Here is a 22,442-nt window from a genome sequence, read left to right on the forward strand (position 1 = left end):
CTCCAGGCAATCACCCAGACAGGCATGTCCTTTTTCTTCATCAAGGTTTGTTGTTTACTAAGCAGGGCTGACTAAGCATCCTTTTGCTAAGTGTATTAGAGTTTGTCTTTCAGTGACCGTGGTGTAAGGAGTTTAAATCTGAGGTGCTGAAGGCTGGGGATGGAGAGCTGACATAGGGTGCTGCCGGGGAGGGAGCAGACACTGTGCTGTAAAGATTGCATCAAACTCCAGGCAGTGCAGGCAAACAGATTTTTGCATGTTCTGCAGCACGTACGTGCACAGCTGCCAAGTTTCCTGGAAAGACCATTTGGTAGGAGTCTGTCCACCAGCGGTGGGAGTCGTTTTTGGATCTCAGAGAGTACCTGTGGCAGTGTGCTCTTGTGAGCAGGGTGGGGGATGCATGGGGAGCAAACGCTGCTTCAGGAAGGACTTGAGAGGAGGTGGCCTGAACAGCAAAGTACCAGAACCATTCTGGGGTAAAACAAAATGCCTAGAGGTGGGATATTCTTGAAGTGCAACGCTTGCTGTGTAGTTAAGTGTAATATTTAGAAGTGAGAGGAATTTCGACCAGTGTAGCAATTGATCTGTCAGCAGCAGAGGGTCTTACCCCCTCCAGCTGACCTCAGACACTCCAATAATTCTGCATTTTGTGCCACCTGATGGGTTTTTTTGTGTTTAATGAACTCCTACATATGTGTCTGTGTAACATGGATGGGCATTTGTGGAACTGCAACTACTGATCCCCAGTCTGAAGTATCTGCTTTTTATAAATACTGAGCAAATAACTTGGATTTTCTTCCTTCCTGTGTACTCTAACAAGTATTTGAATCACAAGCATTGTCATGCAAATGTATGCACAGAAAAAGTGTGTACTTCATCAAGCCTTGGAAGTTTTCTTTTTTTTACTACAACAAAAAAAAATCCCCCCACATCTCTAGATGGCAATTTACATTCAAATCCTGTTTGCTGTGTTCTCATGGTAACTACTTCAAGGGAATATGCACAGTCCATGATAAATAGCCAACCTTAGAGCTCCAGAAGCATAGCTGGAGTAGAGGGTATTGTTCTGTCGCAAAAACTTCAGTGTTCGTAACTCCCTCGCTAAACTGTGTCTTAGGGCATTTTGTGCATTTTATCTCTTAAGGTTTAGGAATTTGTTGGCTGTGAAATATATTTACATTCTTGATGCCTATAAGGTGAGATTAGCCCTTGTGTCCTGTTAGTCAGGAATATCTACAGCGACTGCTGTAGAGCCAGCCCTCGCTAGGCTTGACTTCCTTTGAGTAGCAGCAGGAATGAATTAAGCAAGTACAGCCAAAGATATCACATGAAAGACTTGAAATACCAGTGAGCTGAAGAAAGCCCTGTTCTGTGCTGTCTGTGTGTGTGTGCATAGCCGCAACTGCTAAAGATTCAGTTTTTCACAATGGGCGAACGCTGAAGGGTGGAAAAGCCTTAAAAGGTAAGGGAGTTAATTCACGCAGGTTTTTAAATAATTTTAATCTTGCATACTTGGAGCTGCAGTGGACTTGTAGAAAGAGAAAAGAAAGTGCATGCAGTTTGGCTGAGCAAGCTGTACTGGAGATGTTTCTGGGCTTGTATTTTCTTTGAAAGAGGGTAACTGCAAGCAGAATCAGGTTTATGAAAAAATGACTGAATTTAGTGGTCTAATCATGTTTTTGAATGCCAGGGGAGCTTTACTGCCAAGCGGTCTGCTTTAATAAATCACACTCTGTTTGAAAGTTAAAGGAAGGATTGTTCATAGAGCAGGGAAGAATTCAGCAGAAGTAGAGCTGCGTGTGCAGAGGAGGGAAGACCTGTGTTATAGTGATGAGCTGCTCTCTGGAGAAAGATCTTTTCTGTTGTTCAGCAATCTGTGGCATAGATTCAGGAAAACCAGTGATGTAAAATTTAGGACCGTAGTATTCCTGTAACTTCTTAAGGCCGAAGAAGGCATGGCTGTAGTTTTGCTTTGGTTACATGATAAGGAAGCGATACTGGGGGCAAGTGTGTTGGCGAGTGGGGGGAGTCCAGCAAGATATCTACAGCACCAAGAAGTCTAAATTAATTTTGGAGTTTTACTGGAGAAACTTGATGGGGCACATTTGAGATAGTAATTCTTTCACCATAGAAATACAAGAAATGGAATATGCATGAAAATAATTAATTACAGTAGTAATGGAAAGGATATTATAACAGCAGTATATTTTGACTTTCTTTGCTGTGTCAACTCCCCCTTCCACCCCCGATGAAATAAACCCCCCAACACAACCCAGCAGGTAAAATAGCTGTGTTCTTCACCACTGGTTGACTTTGCCTCTGGGATCTGCATTTTGCTCCTTGCTTTCCCACCTAAAGAGTTTGCCTCTGCAAACATTAGAATTCAGCCACAAGGTAGAAAATTAGGATAAAATTGCTTGAGAGAACCTGTTATGAAGGGAATGAGTTTGATCCTGCATCACTGAAGTCTATGGGAGCTTTATTCTGGTCTCAAGAAGAGCAACCCTAGATTTGCCTTGCAAATCCATATGGAGGAGATATGATCTGATAAAGTGCCTATGGGACTGGGAAAGGGAGTTCTCATAACTTGTAGTTGTTCTTCTTAATGATGTTAAGACGCATCCTTTTAAACCCCAAGTGGTAACAGCAGTGGTAGGTCAAAATGCAGGTATTTTTGTTTTGTGGAACACTAATGATATGTATTAAGTATTTCTTTTGCTAAAACTGCTTGGTTTCATAAAAAAGATAAGTTTTGTTTTGTTTCTCATTTGTTGGCTTATTAAAAAAAAATATATTTACAACTTGTAACATAAATGGAAGCATGACAACAATTATTTTTTTGTCCAGTACAGCTAGATTACCACCATTAAGAATTATCTGAAAGTTATAGTACCATCCCAGCTATTCACAGATCTTTGTCAGAGCTACCCTCAGAACACAAAATCCATGTCAAGGGCAGGTGGTAGTGTTATTTAAGAGTAGATTGGGTCAGTTGCTGAACTTTTTTCTCTTTAACTGTACCTATCTGTTTACACGTGTATATGTATATGGCTTTTCTTAATTCAGTCATGGGATGTGGTGAAGAAGCAAAGACTTCAGGGGGGAAAACCTCGCTGTGATAAATTTCTAAAGCCTAAGTACGCTTCAGAACGTCTGCAGTCACCTCATAAGATGAAACTTTACACATTAAATTCTTGCTGAAAGCACATCAAAGCATCTTACCTTTGTTGTCTAACTTACACTCAGAATTTACTGTTTCTGGTGGTTTTAGGCAGTTTATAAGCCTAAGAAGCGAGGCAGGACCGTTCATAATCCCGTCCTTAGAATTACAGAAGTGAGGTTGTGGTTTCAGTTGTATAAAGTGGAATGTAGTGAGTGCAAAGTCCGTGTTTCAGGACAGCAGCTGAGTTGTAGCCGTGAGAGGGCAGGCAGCCTAAACTACAGGAAGGTTTTGGCTGATGCATGATGAGGTTTGAGGTTGCTGATGTTGGTTCGTCTCCTCCATGTTCCTGATATGCGTTCCACAATCAGACAATAGGGAGCTGGGCAGTTGGTGCAGCTCATGGGAGCTTTGCTGGGGAGGTGGTAGCACCGTGACTCCTCTGGCTCTGTGGACAGTATTAGTTCCGTTGTTCAGTCCCAAGCACGGGGTAAGCATACACGCTGTTCAGGTCTGTCAAGTTGCTGGTGAGCCAAGAAGCCCACTACACCGTGTAAATCATTCGGGACACTGGGAAGTTTTTTATTTTGGCTGCCACCTTGGATAGCCTGTGAGCACTGTGCAATGTGCCATGCAGAAAAGGTGAGCTTTGTCACCAAACTTGTAGCGCTATGTTATATTTCCACCATTTACATGGTAAGATCTATCGTGGCATTTTTTGAAACTTACTGTCTATAGATCTAGAAATCTTAAACATTAAGTATGTGGTAAGCAGGGGCTTTTGGGGGTCTCAAAACTTTTAATAGTCAAGCAGAGATAAAGTACATGGACTGAGAGAAGACATCCACTTTCAGAAAAGCAGATAAATGCCAAATCCTCTGCCATACTGGTGTTCTCGAATGAATGGCTACCCCAGATTCAGCATGAAAAGGACAAGTACGTCCATCTGTAGCTTGCCAGACACACCATTTGTGCATATTTAGCCAAAAAGAAACAGTGCCCAGCCTCATTAATTAAGTAGTCTTTCACAGGAAGAAATGATGATTTTTGTTACAAGTGGTTTAACACTTAAAAAGAAAACTTATAAGAAAGCTGATTCTACCTTCAGTGTCTCTTTCTGACTCAAACATTAAGGGTTATGTTTTGTTGTATATTTAAGCCAACCTAGGAGTTTCTCAGGGGAGAAGTGGCTGTTCAGGCATCCAAAATTGCCATTTCCCTGTGACCACTGCTGTGCACAACCTAGCGCGTCTCAAATTGGCCAGATTCTTGAAGGGCATGTACACCTCATTGGCCTCCATGATTTCTAAGCACACATCTCAGTGCTTTGCTTAATTTATTATTGGGCTTAGGCTGCTAAAACCAAGTGGATGTGCTGGGCAGCATGTAACACAGTATCTGGAGCCGCCATCCCTCTTGTCACACAACTTTGAAGAGGAGCGAGGCATATGTGCAGCTCCCTTGCAGTTGTGTATTTGGCCTAAAGTTGTGACTTGTCTGTGCAGAAGAGGAGGGAAGACTTGTTACATCTGCTGCTCCAGTGGTGTGGGGTCCATGCTGCTGGCCAGTCCCAGGAGAACGTAGTGCTGGTATGTCAGCACTTTCAACCGTGTCTTTTCACCATGATCAGAAAATCTGGAAGAGGGACAGAAAAAATCCACTTCTGGTGCAGGAAAAGCCATATTCTTATTTAAATGTGATGCAGCAGATTGTAAAACCATAAGTAAGGGCAGAACTTTTCTCCACAGGATCATCTTAAAAATAGATAGAGTCAACTAAGTGTGTGCTTCATGTAACTAAGGAAAGATGGAACTTCCCTTGGAGAGACAAAGGCCATTGACCAGCGTCCCTGCCTGTAAATTCTGCAGACTTTGTGGAAATAGATGAACAGTGGCATCACAATTAAATCATTCAGAAGGGGGTTGAATGTTAAATGAATTAGGTCCTGATGTAATTTTACCATCCATTAAAATTAATTTTTTTTCTCTTTCTCTGGACATGCGTGTGCGTAGTAGGTCAGTTAATAGTTAGTTTGATAACCATACTGGTGTTAAGGGAGGTTTCTTGCCATCCATTTTGGATGGTAACTGCACCATGCTAATAGATTTGCTAAGTTAATTTCCTCTAAAGTTAACTCCAATTTCACAGAAGTATAGGAGCTGGAACAAACAAGTAGTTTGTGCAACTTTTCTGTGAGGGGAAAAATATATGGTGACTCTCATTGCAGGTGTTAATGGCTGACAATATATAATCTATAGCAATGAGATGACAAAGTTTTTTTGCTCTACCAAATGCGATTATTGGCAATGCTTGCAGGAAGCACAGGAGCTGCCTGCTGTTCTAGCCAAGATGATGTTGACTCACCTGTGCTTTCAGTGTGGCCCCTGTGGCAGCACAGATAGCCGTGACCTGCAGAGCTCCTTCACCTTGTGTTTATGTAAAACATGAAGAAATCAGTAAAGGGGCTTTTTGTTTGGTTTAGGATGGAAATCTCAGAATTATTAGAAATATCTAATTTTATTTTGATGTGGTTCTCAGAAACATCAAAGGACTTGAGCAGGAGACTTTCTAACTCTTAATGGGGGGATGGGACAGAACTGCTGTGTGATAACGAAGCAGTCCAAGGAGAACACGTGTGTTGCCTTTTTCTGTGAAATGAATGTACACAAGAACAAAGAATTACATTTTCTGTCCTTTCCCTGCAAACACACACACGTACATGTTTCACTAATCTTGATACCCGCTTATCTAGTGGCTTACAGATCTGCAAGACAAGTCCTGAATTTGTAATGTAAAAATGTGTAGGGATACAAGAGCAACAGCTCAAAGGACCAAATTCTAAGAAAAATGCCAAAGGTAGACTGATGCTATCTGAGACATGCTGAGATATAAGATATAAGAGTAATTAACATACTGATTACATGGGGTTGAGCTGGGTCATTTATCTGGGAAGTCACACAGCTCTTGCTGTCAGCCAGGTAGGCATCTGTGCTGATCACGGGGATCCCCATCACCTTCTGTAAACTTGAATTTCCCCCCTCTAGACTTAAAAAGTATCTTAAGTGCAGCGTTATACGTTTCCTCATATTTTAAAAAGTAAAGCAGATCCCCAGACCGCCCACTGCAAGTCTGTTGCCGCATAGATCTTGGGCAGCCCCACAGTGTCCTGGGCTCCCCCAGGTTGAAGCGAGCCCTCGGTAGTGATGAAAAACAGCAAGGACTGTGTGCAGCCCAATGGGGCATTTTTGGTGCAGAGGGCCCTGTGTGCTGGCCGCTCTGGCAGGGGTCGGTGCGGGGTCCCGGGGGAGCCAGGCGGCTGGGGTGCTCCGGGAGGGCCGGTCGCAGCACTCTTGCAGGCAGCAGCCCAGAGGCAGCAGCTCTGCCATGAATGGAGCCCTGTGCCTGCGCCAGGGTGGGAATACTGTGCCCTTTCAGTGCTGCCCGACCTCCGGTGTCCTAGCAACCCAAAGCTGTCGCGCTGAATATTTTGTGGCGTTCCTCATTTACACGTATCAGATATTAGCTGTGATTTAAGCCTGGCTGATTTCCCATTACAGCTTTCAAACACAAAAGGCTTGATACAGGAAGGAGAGGAGAAAGGGCTTCTTAGGAGACAATTTTATAAAACCACGTTTTTCGGCGTAGGAATTGCACTGGAACGTTTCTTTGCTTGAGAAAGCACTGAGCAGCAAGTCTGCGTGTTACGTCAGCCTTGTGCTTTGTAGGCGTCTTTTATGGGCCACGGAGGGAATGAACCATGTGCAGGGGTGAAATGCGTTGGAGAAGGAGAAACTGCTTGTGCCCTGAGTGTTGAAAAAGGGGTGCAGTCAAGTGCCAACTGTTTAATGTTGCTTGAATCTGATTTTGACTTCTGTCTAGGAAGTTGCTGGCCCTCATGGCCATACAACAAACACTACACTTTACACTTGAATCAATTAAAGACAATTTAAACTTCTTTATTATTCTAAACCTTATAGTTTGCAGAGACGAGATGCGTAATTGTTGCAGGGCTTTTCCCATTTTTAACAATGGGAGCTGATAAATGTGGAGGAGTCTTTTACTATTTCGTGGTGACTGTGTGAAGGCTTTGTAATGACTTAATCTAAGCTAGTCCATAGTGCTGCAGCCTGTGTCTTCACAGTCAGCCACAGTAAAATCTCAGCCAAACTTCCCTTGCTGGACCGCCAAATACTTGCATAAGTAATGAACTTGCTTCCTGCCAAAGCGAAGCTTGCATGTGGGAAGCGCGGTTCTGGGTTGCACCAGGCGCTGCAGGCCAGTAGCTGTGCATCTTGCTCCTCTCTCTGGTGCAGTCGGTCTTTGGGAGTCCCAGTACCAAAGGTTACAGAAGTCAGCGCTGAGCTTCTTCAAATAAATAGAAGTAGTATTTTTTTTCCACAACTGGAGTGTTGAAAGGGGACTTGTTAGGTCTTTTATCCTAACCTGCTGCATGGCAAACTGTAAGGAAACCATTAATGCCTGTTCGAAGAAGGAGGACGTCCTGTGTTTTCTTTGAAGTGTCTGGCGGCTTTAGACGGTCCCACCACCTTGGGTAAGCTCTTCCAATGAACACAGTCAGTGAGAAAAAAGTGTGTCTTCTGGTTTGGCTATGTCTGGCTTTGATTTTCATTTCTTTATGTCTTTATCTGTCTTTATTTTCAGCTTTTTGTGTCTTTATCTGCTGTATATTCAAAATTGTTGTTGAATGTATGCTCTTGGTATAGCTACTCCCAGATTACTATCAAGGCCTCTCAGCTTTCTCATTGATGAGCTCCTCGAGGCTTTCATTGAATCCCTTACTGCTTTGTTTTACTCAGATCTTTAGTCTCATGGCTCATATCTAAATGGTTTCCAGTGTAGCGGTCTCCTTTATTGTGCTCCAAAACTGGACAAAACATTTCAGTAGCAGTCACATAGCTGAGGAGCACAGGGTTAGGCCACAAATCACTAAACTGACCTGTGAAGTATTTTTAGTATTCACTTTTAAAGCAATGCCTCAAAATAGAAGAGTATCTAGATGTAAATGGCATTCAGGTGTGCAGCCCTGAAAGAATAGGGTGCGACCAGATCTAGAGAAGCAGCAGGTGGATGCCCAGGACTCAAGCAGAGAATAAAGTGAGATTTGGATTTAGAGTCCTCTTCTGCTCTCCTTGTGCTCCACAAGTTGATGTCTCTTGTCCCTCTGTGGAGTGCGATGTTAGTTCCCTCTACCCAGGCATCGCAAGCTCAGTTGGCTGGAAGTGAGGTTCTTCCACCTCCTCCTTTCTACTTACCTGCAGCAGGGAAGAGAAGGCAATATCCCTGTATCCTCTCTCCCCCTGTATGCGGCTGCAGGCAAAAAACGGTTGCTCAGTTTCGTGTCACCAGGGAAAGCAAAGAGGGGTGTGATAATGTGGATCAAAGTTATCTGCAATACTATTTCAGGATGTACTGCTGAAGTGATACTGTTTTAGCATTTCAGTGAGAACTAGCTACATGGAGGGATTCACATATTCAAGTGGGAGATACCTAGTACAGTGTTGCTACAAGTAATTGGAAGTACACAGGATTAGGTTCTTACATGGATTCTTACAGGAAAAGGTTTTACAGCTATGTCAGGTTTTGGCCATGCAAGATGAAATTCATCTTAAACAGGTTCTCTGAAGTATTTTCATCCTAATTTTCTGTCCCCTGACGAAACTTCATATCTTTCAGGAATAAATGCTTGATATTAACCATCATTACCTGAAGAAATAATGGTAGAGGAACCATCCTAAAACATGATTTACTGCTTTTAAGTATAGAAAAGGACTTAGATGCCCAGCTTGCCAATAAACTGTCAAGTAACAAAAAAACTTGTAAGGTGTGGATGAAAAGCCTGGCATGGAGAACTGAAAGTACAGTGGAAAAATTTTGAGAAAAAAAAGAAAAAGGTAAAAATAAGGGTGAGGTCTCAGTCAATGTAAGTTATTTGATGTCATTGCTGACATGGAGGGTCAGGGTTTCACCGTCTGCAATTGGTCTGTATACAGCCTCAGCAGACATGGAGCAGTGTGTGCAGTTGTTTTCGGGACCATTGTAATGAACAGTGGTGATGTTGGTGTTGGCTGTCTTGACGTGGGGTCAGTTAGGAAGGACATCTGTCCTTGCAATTAGCACCTCACAGCATGTTTCTTCATGGTATGTCTGTGGCTTTCAGGCAGCCTGATTGATTTTCTTCAGGAGAAGCCTGCTGACTGGTCATGATGTGGGGAGAATGAGGCCAGATTGGGGTTTAGTCTGCAGGGACTGGAGGCTTTAGTGAGGATGACCTCAGATGAAATGGCAACAGATTACTCACAGGTGGAGGAGGAGGGTCCATGAAAAGTTCCAGCTGGGGTCCATGCTGCAAGTCACACTTTCTGTCAGTGCAGTGAGACTCTGCCAAAGAGGCTTCAAACCTTAAATCCCTCTTCTCCCAAATGCTCTTAATTGTCTGTCTCACAGGGCTGACAAACAGCCCGTGAGTGAGACTTGCTGTGCATTTCAATGGACTCCCTGAATAATGTATTCAGGCAACAAGGGCTCACTTCAGCTGAAAATTTAGGCAATTACATAGATAGCTTGAAATATGCACTTAGAAAACTTAAATAGCTCCAGTGTTCAAGCCTGTGCCTTTAACAAATCATTCCTATTCCATGAAGTTTTAACCAGTGTGTAAGAAATTACACTGTCATTTTGAGGAGGTGGCATTCCTCCGGGCTTATTTGAAGTAGCCAAATTCTTATGAGACATACACAAATTCTGTCTTCATTTAGAAGAAATCCTTTATACCTTTAGAAAGGTAGGTTCGCAAAGAGGCCGTTGTGTGTTTACTTGGGGGATAGTATTTAGTCCATACAAGCCAAACAAAAAGATTACTCTGAAAGGCAAGAGTTTGGTGACAATGAATAATAAAAAGTAGATTAAATAGCTCCAGGATTGTAAGTTTATTGATCCTAGTTGATGAAAGCATGAAATCGCAGCAGGCTGGTCAGAAACACGTGAGCATCTTTTTTCCAACAATGAAGCTCTTATCATTATATATAGACAAGCAGGACCTGAAATATGACTACAGCAGCTTTGTAGATGGACCTAGCTCAGCAGTGTCTTGACCTAGGTGAAATCTTTAAACACTAGTTCAGATGGTCAGTGTGCTAATGTACTGCTTCAAGGTTGTTGTCTTAAAAATACCCTTGAGATATCCTTGCTTGTCAAGTAAGCTGTATGACAGGCTGAATATAAAAACAAAAGCATTTTCATATTTGTTTTTTGAGTCTCCTCCTTTGACTGTTTTGGTACAGTGGAAAGACTCTAAAATTACAGTGTTCCTTCTATACAGTGTTATTTTTAGCATGGGCAATTTTAACCTGTGGCATGAGAGTGGCTAATTCTGAGGTCTGTCTCTTATCTGAAACACTTGGGGCTGGAAGATGAGTCATGCAGGTCAGATGCAGTAGTTGGAGTTGAAGAGAAGATCAGCTAATTGTGTAAACGCTTGCTGTTGGTAAATGCAGTACTTTCAAGTTCAGACCCGTATAGACTGTAAAAAAGAGCCAGCATATCATTACTGAGTTTGCAGTGAAATCTGGCCTGGAGTTTGCAGCAGAATTTTTTGAGACACAAGTGTTGTTGCAATATACCCAGGCTCTTTTTCTAGCAAGTTACCACCAGCAGTGTTAGTAATTCTTAAAGGCTTTTTATGGTGTTTTGGGGTGGATGTGTGGATAAAAGCCAGGAGAACTTTGGACATGCAAAACACTTACTGTTATTTCAGGTTTATCCAGATATTCCTTGACTTGCCAGTGCCGTACAGTAGAAATACCAAATAAACTTTTTAGCTGTGGCATGTTCTTTGGTTTTATTCTCCTGTACTCTTATGGTGTTTGTCTATGTGGACACAAATACTCCGGGACAGAAAGGGAATGTCTTAAACAAAGCAGGCATCAAATTTGTCGTGTTTTAACCTGAATCTGTTCCAGTTACGACTAGCTGCATGCTGGGGAAGACCGTGGAGGGTTTCTTTCCTTGAAATACGGATGCTCTTAGGTCAGCACGACTTGAAGATCCAGGTCCTTGGACAGGATGTGCACAGGTTTTCATGCTCCTTGTGCTGGAAGCTCAGCAATTCTGAGGTTAAAACTGTTCAATAAGCCAACGCCATCAAAGTTCACAGTGCAAGCGACTGCAGAAATTATGTCTAGAAGAGCACGGGATGAAATGGTTTGATGGAGGTAAAAGGGTGACCAACATGGCACTGCAGTTGAAGTCTCTGGATTTGACAAGCAGGTTGCCCTCACCCTGCCCATCCTGGCTTTGCAGTGGATTTTCCTATTGCAAGTGCAGGTGTTTTCTTTTCACTTCTTTCAGGTTACTGGCTTGAATCCTCTGCACAAGTAAAGGCTGCTGAACAGTAAATTTGGATTAGAATTGCTGAGAGTAATGTGATTTTAAAAAGGCAAACAGTGGGCATGCAGAAATTTTCATATCAGTTCAGCTAATTTTATATTAGAAGTTAATTTATTCACAGATATTCAGATTTGTCTGGGAGGAAAGCCTGGCATTGGTTTTGACTTGTGGAGCTGGAAACTGAGATCAGAAGGCCATGGGGACTGTTTCAGAAAGATCTCGTTTAGTAAGTCTCCCTATTTCTGAAGAAATATCACTACATGTTAGGATGCGAAAACAAGTTCAAAACCCACTAAAGAAGGGAAAGACTGACCTCTTTTTAATTTCTGCTGCCTTTCTCCAGGGTAAAATGGCCAAGACTTCATTTTAGGAGTAAAAAAGCAGCTTTACAAAACTAAGACATTAAGAAAAGTTACTGGCTTTTAAATAAAAAATTACTTTTTCACATCCTCTTACCTGTTTTTCATCTTTTCTTTCTCTGTCTGTACATGTCTTCCACAAAACACTTTCCTAAGCCTGGAAAAGAAACACTTTTAAGACACAGTAGAAAAGCTGACATAGTCCTACTCAAGCTGTCACAGAGAAATCTAGAAACAAGGAACTGGGGTTTTTTTTTTCTTACTTTTTTTCCCCCCCATAATGTCTCTGTGAGGTTCCTCCTGCCTGCCTAAAATTCATGAGGCAGCTGTAATGTGTCATTATGGTGCCTCTACTCTTCTGAGGCAGCCAGCAGTTCAGGGAGGAAGAAGGATTTCTGCAGGGGGAAGTCAGGTGTCCTCCATGATTGAACAGAGCAAATGATGCACAGAACAAAAATGTTGTCTTCTCTATGTGTTTTATTTGGCTGCTTGGGGTCTCCACTAAGGGTGCTGTCCAGGGAAAAGGGATGGTGTTTTTTCAAGCCTTGGTCAGACTGTAATCTAAGGAATTATTTTATCATGAAAATTATGCATAGGTGTTAGATGTCTGTCCTAATGGCTGCTTCTAACTGTGATTTCAGGCAGAAGCTTTGCCCTTGAGGAGGCTCACAACAGATCAGAGCAAGCGTTTAGCAGCTTAAGGAGCCAGTCTCCCCAGAAGAGACTGCAGGTCGAATTAAAGCCTTGGCTTCACTGCTGTCTGGCGCAAATTCAGTGGAGACTTGGATTCAGGAAATGATAAATTGCAAGTTTTGCTATGAAAGGGTGCACCACAAAAAACACCTTTATCAAGTAGAACAGACCTGACTTGTAGCTATTAAATTCACATTGATGTTGCTGAGTGCCCTAACGTGGCTGTGACCCACGTGAGTCTAGCTGTTGTCTACTATTTTGCGTGTCGGAGTGGTTCAGTGCTGCCATTCCTTGATAAAAGTGAAGAATCTCTTGAAAATTGAGTTGATTTGAAGTCAGTTGCATCTCTTAGATGATTTTGGAAACTATCGGTTCACCTTTTTTGTTGCCTTCTCTTTTACAGATTTGATCTTACTTTGCAGGAGTCTTACTTTTAGCAATTAATTCAAATTTTTATTTTGGAAGACATATTGTTTTAAAAACAGTTATGGCTCTGTTGTCTATCTGAAATTTTCCTACAGAATACAATTTCTTCCCAAGTGTTCATTTGTGAAACAAGTCCAGTTTTTACAGCAACACTGGTAAAAACTTAGCAGACCCCAGAGGTGAGACCTGTCCTGTGTTACATTGGTATTAATCTAGAAGTTAGCTTGCTTACCGCAGAAAGTCTGAAGGAGCACAAGTAAAGATACAAGACTGACACAAGACATTGAGACATGACATGACACAAGGCACACATGAGTGATAGATACAAGACATAAGCTGCATAGGTAACCCTTTGAATAGAGATTTTGTACTCTTATGGGTTTAACTCCTTAGTGCTGCACGGGGCATCCTTCAAGTGGTCATCATTCTCTGTCTTAGAAGTGTCTGCAGTTTAATAGCGGGTCTCTACAGTCCTTGTACTCTGGTTCAATAAATGTGCATGTAATTGATTTTTTTAAGTCCTACTGACTAGAAGTTGTGCTTAAGGCTATCCTTCTCTGCAAACGTTTATATGATTGAGGCTGAAATTCTCTTCATCCACAGAGTAAAACTACCTGAGGTGCAATGTATCGCCGTAAGTCATAAGGTGGATATGCTGGCTGCTGTGGTGGTGTGCACAGGACTGTACTTGTTACTTCTTCTGGTTGTTTTCATCAGATGTGGAAAACCATGGATTCATTTTAGCATTTAGGATTTCGGCTGCCTCTCTGACTTGCTGCAGCTCTCCTCATTGGTGAGGACTGGAGAGTTGCTGTGATGGCTCAGTCCAGAACCCCTAGGTGATGGGAAGTATCCTCTGGTACTCTGTATTCGAAGTGTAAAATGGGAGTCTGGCACATCCCTTACCACCACCCTTGGTTTACTCAAAGCAGCCAGACTTGTTGCAGATGTAATTCCAGTGATATGCCAGGGCAGGATTTGACCCTCCAATTTAATAGCCTGATGTGTCTGTGAGTAATTAAAAGTAACTAGTAATGTAGAGTGAATGAGTATGCTTATGTAACTAAAATTGTGATGGTCTTTATGTTGCCCTGCTGTGATACCATGTTAACATCTCCTGCAGTGTTTCAGTGCTTTTCTGTAAAATGCAGGCTTCTGAAGTTAGGTGGCTGCGTGACATCCCAGGTCCCGGTGACAGAGCAGGGCTGTTTCTAACTTCTGTAGTTGCTGGAAAGAGGTTGTGAAAATGTTGCTTCTTCCTCTGTGACTCGAAACAGGGATGGAAATCGAAAGTTTTTTCTAAAAAGGAACATGAGGTTTCAAGCCAGCCCTGTGGCCGACTTTTGACTTTTTAAATGCCTGGGGCTGGCAATAAAAGGATTAGGTGGTACAGCAGCCATCTGGCTCCCAAAGCAGGAGGTGCTCCCTTGCAAACTGAGAGGCTGCCTTGTGAGAGACGCGTCCAAATTTTGCCTGGCTTTGCTGTATCCCCACTGCCATCTGTGCATCTGCCTCCCTACCTCAGCGCATCAAAAATAGTTTTGTTTGCAAGTCTTGCCAAGACATCACCTTTTGAGCCAATGAGTATGAGCGGGGTAAAAGGACTAAACACAGGTGTCATGTTAAAGAAAAAAAGATGTGTTGACCCATGTCTGCTTGTGGCACGCATCAGCCTTGTGTTACACAAGGCAAAAAGTGAATATGTTTTCCCTTGGGATTTATGTGTGCATCTGTGTTCATTTCTTCCCTTTCCTGTTGGCATCATCAGCCACCTGCACAGAAACAGCAGGCAGATGTGTCCGTGGACTTTCGAAGGGCAGCTTTGCAAGACTAGTTCCCTAACACACCTGACTGCTGTAGGAAAACAGTGTTGGCAATGCCAGTCGTGGCAGTATCGGTACCTTTATTGTAAGCATTCATACTGTGTGTTCAGCAAAATACAAAGATTTTGCTTGTGGTGTAGTTTACTAGTGGTGGCCAAATCCCAGTTAAACACATAGCTGAGAAAAAGGAGGGAGATTGCATCATTTGCAAAGGCATTTTTACCCCCTCTGGAACATCAGTTTTTTATACATGCAGGTATGGAAATAAAATGTTAAGTCGCATTTGTAACAGAGTCGTTAATGTAACAAACGTCCTGAGCGGCACAGAGCAGATGTAGCTCCTCAGCATCCCTGGGATGCAAAGCACCCGTCTCGGGGAAGGCAAAAGCAGCTGCTGGTGGTGGCTGAATTTCTCATAGCCCCTGCCCGCCCGCTCGGGCTGGATCAGGTCCTGCCCTCTTGCAGTGCTAATTACCCCAGGCAGGGCAGGGCTCACCATGGAGACCGGCCACTTTTTAAAACACGAGTTGTTTTCATTTTTGTTCAGTGCTATTGACTGTGGGGGAAGGGATGGGCTGTGCTGGTTTTCCATATGAATTTTAGCCCCAGCACCAAAGGAAGGGGTTGGAAGGTCTTTTTGCACAGTGAGTGCCGGGGAAGCATTTGCCCGTGCGGCTCTGTGACAGCTTGGTGCAGAAGGGCTGCTGCACCTACGGAGGTGTCTTCCACCTCTGCTCCATGAAATACATTAATGAAAGGAAGTATAGCAACATACAGGTTTAGACATTTTGCCTTTTAAAGGAGGGAGTAGAAGCTAATCTATGAATACCCTTGAAGCTACCTAATTAACAAATCTGAGTTATCATTGGCACACAGTGTTTTGTTTTATGCATGAAGACGCTGATGGAAGAGTTTAGAATAGATATTTTTAATTAACTTTTTAGTCTCTGCCTTCCTGAAATAACTTGTGAGAAGTTAAGATTTTGGGGAGTCACTCATTTGCTGAATTGCACAAGAGGAATGATTAAAGCCAGTTAATAAATACCAAGAGAGTCTTCTGATTTACAGTTGTTCAGGGCTTGATCTTGCTGTCATTTCCATCAGCTGAAGAACTTCAAATCTTCTATAAACCATTGACTCTATCTTTGAGACCTTGCCTTCCAAACTTCTTGCAAAATACTAAGCACTGTACTCCAGCCCTGCAAATGACTGTGCAGGATGGTCAGCTGGTGTGTTGAAGTGGACTTTTGGGCTGTTGAATTAAATGGTGTATTTACATGTGGTGTTATTTGGGTATTGGGGTTGCCGGCGTTCTGCAAGGTAGTGATTAGCACTATCTTGAATGTTTCCATCTATCGACTATCTTGAGTAGTTCTGTGTGGCTGTGGCTGGTTTACCTCAAAGCATGGTGGCAGTACAGGTGACTCGGGGGACTCTGAGATGGGACAAGAGGGTTCTGGAGGCTCCCAGGGGGCAGGAACATACTCATCAGTATTTGCAGGTTTTCGTGACTGAGGAGCTGTGGTTATCTGTTTTCTAAATGAAAAATGATGCTGAAAGAACTGCATGCAAACTAAAGGGAACCTGTTTTAGATAAGCAGATTTTTTTCTTCTGTTTACAGATGAAAATATTTCTGCTGTTAAGAATAGCAGTAAATAGAGATTAATCGAAATACAGCCCATTTGAGATCTGAGGTACCACTTCTGTCCCTGTCCATAGTAGATGAGGTGTCACAACAGTAAAAGTTAAATCTTTTCTGACCTTCTGGTTTTGTTTTTTTCTAAATCACACTACCGTGTTTGTGTATTTTCAAGATTTGGAATCATATATGGGGACTGCGTATGGGATGTAAAGTCAGTTGCTACAGAAACAAAATAAGCAAGCTTGTAGCTGTTGACCTATTAGCTTCCTGTGCTTCTTTCAGACACTTTTTCTGCAGAGCAGTGGCCTGCAAATACACAAGAAATAGAAAAAGACAGCTGATTGGATTAAACAGCTATAAATGTTGTGTCTATGGAAATTATATTGTGTACCTACCATTTTACTTCCATCATGTAGATATATTTTTATGTTCCGTACTGCAGATGTCCTTTAAAACATTGTGTAGCTAGTTTTTAGCTTTTGTGTATTTCAGGTTCATATACCTTGCCCTTTTTATTTCCCCTGACATCTCTAACCATTGCTATTAAAATCCTTGTTTTGAACCTGCTCGTTTTAGATGCCAGACCAGTTTGATCAGACAGTGGTGCTAAACCAGCTGCGCTATTCTGGGATGTTGGAAACAGTCAGGATTCGGAGGGCTGGCTTCCCAGTCCGGAGGCCCTTTCAAGACTTTTATAAAAGGTAAGCCCACTGACTTGTGCACTTCAGGTGTGAGTCATGGGTACCAAATCAACGTTCCCATGTTGAAGAATAAAGTGGAAATCTCACAACAAAAAAAGCATATGCCAAAAATAGAACTTGTCTCTTAAACGAAGTAATGAATACTTTTTGGTTGCCAGATATAAAGTCCTCATGAGAAACTTACCTCTGCCTGAAGATTTAAATGAGAAGTGTGCTGTCCTACTTCGTCTGTATGACAACACAAGCACTGAATGGCAGCTTGGAAAAAATAAGGTAAAATAATCTGACTGTGCATATTGTGAGCCTGCTGCTTATACAAAGCTGAGGGGACAGGATTTAGGCTGCACAGCTGCAGAGAGGTAGTTGTAATGGTAATTACTTTTGGCCTTAAAAGAAGCTGCGCATGCCTATTGGTGCTCTTGAAACCCTTATAGCAACAATTAATGGTTGTGCTGGGAATTTGCTGTCTAAGGCCCTTAGACAGCGACTGGTGATGTCGCTCATGGAGAAGGAATCCCCTTGAATTTTCTCCCACTGCTTACGAGTCAATGTGCTGGTGAGAATAAGAGCTTAAAACACGGAAGCCGGATTTTATCATATTTAGAAGTATGGAGCATGTGAGGTAACACTTTTGTTCTGCAGGGAGCTCCACTTTCACTAGTAAACCCACCTGCGTGATACCTGCTCAGTAGCTGAAATCGGGGGGAGGAATTTTAGCTAGTGTTCATGTAGCAGAGTTGAGCTCTAAGTGTGTTTGCCATCCTAGTTTGAGTCTTTTTCAGAGCTACATTAGACCCCAACATGTGTCCTACCAGACAAATTGAACTTCGCCTGCAACTTTTTTCATTCAAAAAAAAAATGCAAATTATTTTAATTAAAATAAGAAAATTTTAATTTGCGAAATGAAACAATCCAGGTGTTTTTGCGTGCTCATTTTGCAAGTTTGATTTTGGCCAACAGCTGTGTGCTGAGCTTCCCTCCTTCTTGTGAATTTGTGCTCTTGTGTTGGACTTAACAAATTACGTGAAAGTATTGTGTACTCAGCAGAAGATTCCCCATTGCAGGATCTTTCCTAGATATTAAAAACAGGTGGTGCAAAGGACTAGAGTGTGGGTTACAGACATCAGGTGATCACTGCAAAGGATCATCCTCCAGGCCTCTGCAGATGGCTTTCTCTTTTTTCCTCTGGGCAACTCCTGTTGGCCCTCGCAGGGCTTCTGTAGTGGAGACAGAATGAAAAACAGATTCAGAAATACAGTTTGCTGAATTACATGTTAGACTTGCCATTTTCTTATCAATTGTTAGAATTGTGAAAAAGCTTTCTCATTACCATAGGGTGGAACGAAATATTTTGTAAAATATGACTGATTTTTGTGTGAAACGCCCCTCATCATCCTCTTCTCCCGACAGCTGCATAGTTTTGAAGGCTTTCCTCCATTCCTCTGCATGCTTAAGGAGTCTCAGAGATGCTATTGGGAAAGTTGATTTGATCATTTTAGAGTTACTGTGAGAGAGAGAATCTGAAATGTTCTGATGGCAATTCAAGTAATCTTTTACCCCATTTTTGTAGATGATGCCTTACAAATAATGCAGTGAAAGTGTTCACCCACACAGCTAGGCTGTGCATCCCATTATACTTTCGGATGTAGTATATTAGCAATATTTATACACAGACCCCGGACAGTGCTTTGGCATCTCATTTGTGAGAACCCAAAATTGTTTTGACCAGCTGCTCGGCAGGAGCCAGGGCTCTGTTGTAACTTCCCTCACTGTAGCCCCGGCTCGCCTCCCCCCCAGGAGCTGTGTGCACGTTTGTAAAAGTCTTCATAAACAGCTTATTGTAGAAGAGAACAAGAGGGCATTGGTTTCAGACTGAACGTGGGACGGGGCACTGTCCTGCCCATGTTATTTAAAAGGGGTAATAACAGCATTGCAATGATTTCGCTTAAGTGTGAATTTTTCTTGTCTTCTACATTTCAAGCTGCAATGCACCTGCTCAGGAAAAGGCATTAGCCTGGACTTAACATGTGCTTACCATCCGTTTTTGTTCAGGAAGTAGCTGAATGCCTTTCTGCAGCAGAATTTTGGTGTGTTTTTAAAGCCAGTGTGTGTGGAGCAAAGAAAGAGTGCCCACTGGGTGAAAGAAAAGGCTTTTTCCATGAGTAAAAGCTTTGTACAGAAAGAGCTGCACAGTGCAACTCAGATACTGGAACTCGGGGACTTTCTGTGGGAATTCTTATGTTTCTAGTGTTGGGTAGTTTGTGGTAAAATGTAGTCCCTTTCTTGCTACATTCAAAACTCACAACTGTGCCTTTCCTCAGGAGTGCTGCTGCTTTGGCTTTGATGATGGACTTTTTTCCCCTAAACACAGAGGGGAAGAACTATCTTTTTTTCTACTTGAACACCCCCAAACGTCCATGGTTTGCTTTGGGTTTGTTTGGTTGGGGTTTTTTGTTGTGTGGTTTGTTTTTTTTTTTTCCCCCCACAGCAAGAGAAAACCCAAGGCTTCAAAGAAGCGTTCCTGCTTTTAGATATCTGTGCAGCCCTCCTCCCGTAGCAGAGCCTACACTATCCGTGCACTTTCCTCATCGCCACATTGTGGTGTGCAGCCTGGCTCTCGTCCCAGATAATCAGTGTCACTGAATGGGCTATGTCCCGCTGCTCATGTCTTAGCCAGCATCATGCCAGGCTGCTGCCACCTATAGCTGATACCAGCAGACTTAGCCTTCAAAATGGAAAAGTTGAGAAGACCTGGAAAAAGCACTGGTAGCAGATAGCTCATCACTTTGTGAGTGTGCAGTACGTCGAGGCAGGTGGAAGAGGGAAGCTGCATTCCCCGTGCCTCTGCTTGGCTGGAGAAGCAGTTCAAGTCATTTAAGGCAAAATAAGCTGGGTTAGCTCAGTGTATGTCAATGCCATGTGCTGAAGCTGCCTCTAAGAGGCAGCAGGCAGCCTGGGCGAGTGATCCAGGTTAGCGCTTGGATAAGAGCCTGGGGGGTGGTCTGTCTGCAGGAGGACGGACAGCTGCAGTGCTGCAGTGGGGTGTCTGGCCCCGGCAGCTGTCTCCCCATGTAACGACAGGAAAACAGTCGCGTTAACCCGAATATGAAACCACTCTCATTTCTGCTTACTTCTGCAGGCTTATAGCCATGTCATTTGAGGCAGTGAGGCTTACGAGGGGTTGTGAAGCTGGATGTTACTGTGAAACAACTAAATTATTAGGGTGGTATTTCTGCCCCTAAAATCAGGAAGTTCATGCTAAGTCCTAAAATTTCATTGGCCTGTGTTACTCTTTGGTGGGAAAGGCTGTTTAATGAATCCAGTAATTATGTTGCTTTTGGAAAAACCCTGCTCCTAATTAAAATTTCCATTACTGTAATCAGGCTCTTCCCACTGAAATCCAGAGTTAGAGAATCAGCTGCAGGTATTTTCTTTTAAGAGAAATATGTCTTGTTTTTTTTTCTTTTCTGTTGAGGAAATGGTATGTTTGTCTCTGAATTCAAAGCTGAGGCTTGTTGCTTGGACTGACATCAGCAGCACCCTGGCTGTCCTTTATATATATATGATGCTCTCCGCAACTTCTTAAGCCAGAGTTTTTCTTGTCTAGGTATTTCTCCGGGAGTCCTTGGAACACAAGTTGGAGAAACAGCGAGAGGTGGAAGTCACCAAGGCAGCAATGATTATCCGAGCGCACATCTTAGGTTATGCAGCCCGGTAAGTGACGAGATGAGAATACTAATAATTAAGCTTTGGAATAAATGTGTGGGGTGTCATCGAGTGAAATCCTTCTGGCACAATTCTTAACTTTTCCTAGGGACCAGACATCCAAATCCTGTAAGTGGCTTTTGAAAATACCAGCTGGTATCTTTGCCAGATCCAAGAATAAAAATGGAGTTTGAATTGTTTTGATATAATGAATAGGACTGTATGGAAGTTTGGAGGTCAGCCAGTATCCATATAATTGTATCATGGCCTTAGATCCATGGTAGGGACTCTAGCTGGATGGCACCTAGCGGGGCTGCCCCAAGTTAGCAGCTGAGATTCAGCTTTATCTTTGCTTTGACATGGTAAGAAAAGAGAAGGCAAATAAAACTCATCAGTTTGGTTCTTAAAGAACCATGACATTAGGTAACTGATTAATGTTTCACTTGTTTACCTGGCTCCATGCGTTATGAATGAGATAGAGTTGCTCATCCCATCTGTTCATTTCTCTGCTTTTTCTGCAAATCAGTTGAGGGCAGTTTAAGGAAACTTATTTGCGTAATGAGGTAATTTCTCTTCATGTATATATTAGTTCTGGCCTTATATTCTGACCAGTATGTAATTTAAAAGCTATATTCCTTTTTTAATGACAGACCTATCCTACTGTTCATGAACTTTCTTCTCAGAGGCGTGGGATGATCATCTATGTGTATTCTGTCTCTGCATGTGTGCACACACAGGGCTCTCCTTTTAGCATCTCCTTGTCAGGGACATAAGAACATGTAAGACAAGTAATGTGCATTTCCTTAATGAAGACACAGACAGAGCTGTCATAGAAATGAGAGAATCTCTTTCCTCTCCTAGGGAGGAGAATGTGAACAAGAATGGGGAAACAATCGGAGAGCTAGAAATAATAAGTTGGTTTACTACCATGGGCTAATTATTGCAGGTCACCATGGCATGACCTCTCGCGACTGCTCGTTAGTTCCTTGTTTCCTTAGAAATTTGCTTTTTTTTTCCCCTTCCAGAAAGCGGTATAGAAAGGTTCTCTACTACGTGGTTGTGATACAGAAGAACTACAGAGCATTCTGCAGTAGGAAAAAGTTCCTGTGTCTGAAGAAAGCAGCCATAATCCTTCAGAAGCAGCGGAGAGGCCAGCTTGCTCGACGTATTTACAGGGAGCGACTGGAGGAGAAGCGGAGACAGGAGGAGGAAAGAAGAAAAGAGGAGGAAGAAAGGTGCAGTATGCTGTTTACATCACTCTCCTGTGTGCCATATTAGGTTTTGCTCTGAGTGGCCTTTGTTTCAGGCTAGTCTTGATCAAGTGATTTTGGAAACCTTTGCTTCTTTTGCTGAAAGGTGCATGTAGCTATTAGCATGGTATTAGCATGGTAGTTTCATATTCAGAAACACATCCTTGGTGACCTTATTTTTGGCTGTCTTGATCATGTGGCAGATGATCTCTGTAAGTTGAGCTATTGCCCTAGCAACAAAGGTATGTGAGGAGCTTATGTTGAGCTTGATTTACT

General features: G+C 42.7%; 1 protein-coding gene across 6 annotated transcripts in view; it reads left to right on the forward strand.

Annotated features, from left to right (window-relative positions):
- Positions 1-22,442, forward strand: part of MYO10 (myosin X) — a 228,965-nt gene that overhangs the window by 178,710 nt on the left and 27,813 nt on the right. For all 6 annotated transcript variants that reach the window (XM_075084235.1, XM_075084237.1, XM_075084238.1 and 3 more), the window contains 4 exons: positions 17,087-17,211; positions 17,370-17,484; positions 20,819-20,925; positions 21,942-22,151. In XM_075084235.1, the coding sequence (XP_074940336.1) occupies positions 17,087-17,211; positions 17,370-17,484; positions 20,819-20,925; positions 21,942-22,151 (557 nt within the window). The remainder of the gene's footprint in view (positions 1-17,086; positions 17,212-17,369; positions 17,485-20,818; positions 20,926-21,941; positions 22,152-22,442) is intronic.

Source organism: Phalacrocorax aristotelis, chromosome 2 (genome assembly GCF_949628215.1).
Source record: "Phalacrocorax aristotelis chromosome 2, bGulAri2.1, whole genome shotgun sequence".
Classification (NCBI taxonomy): domain Eukaryota; kingdom Metazoa; phylum Chordata; class Aves; order Suliformes; family Phalacrocoracidae; genus Phalacrocorax; species Phalacrocorax aristotelis.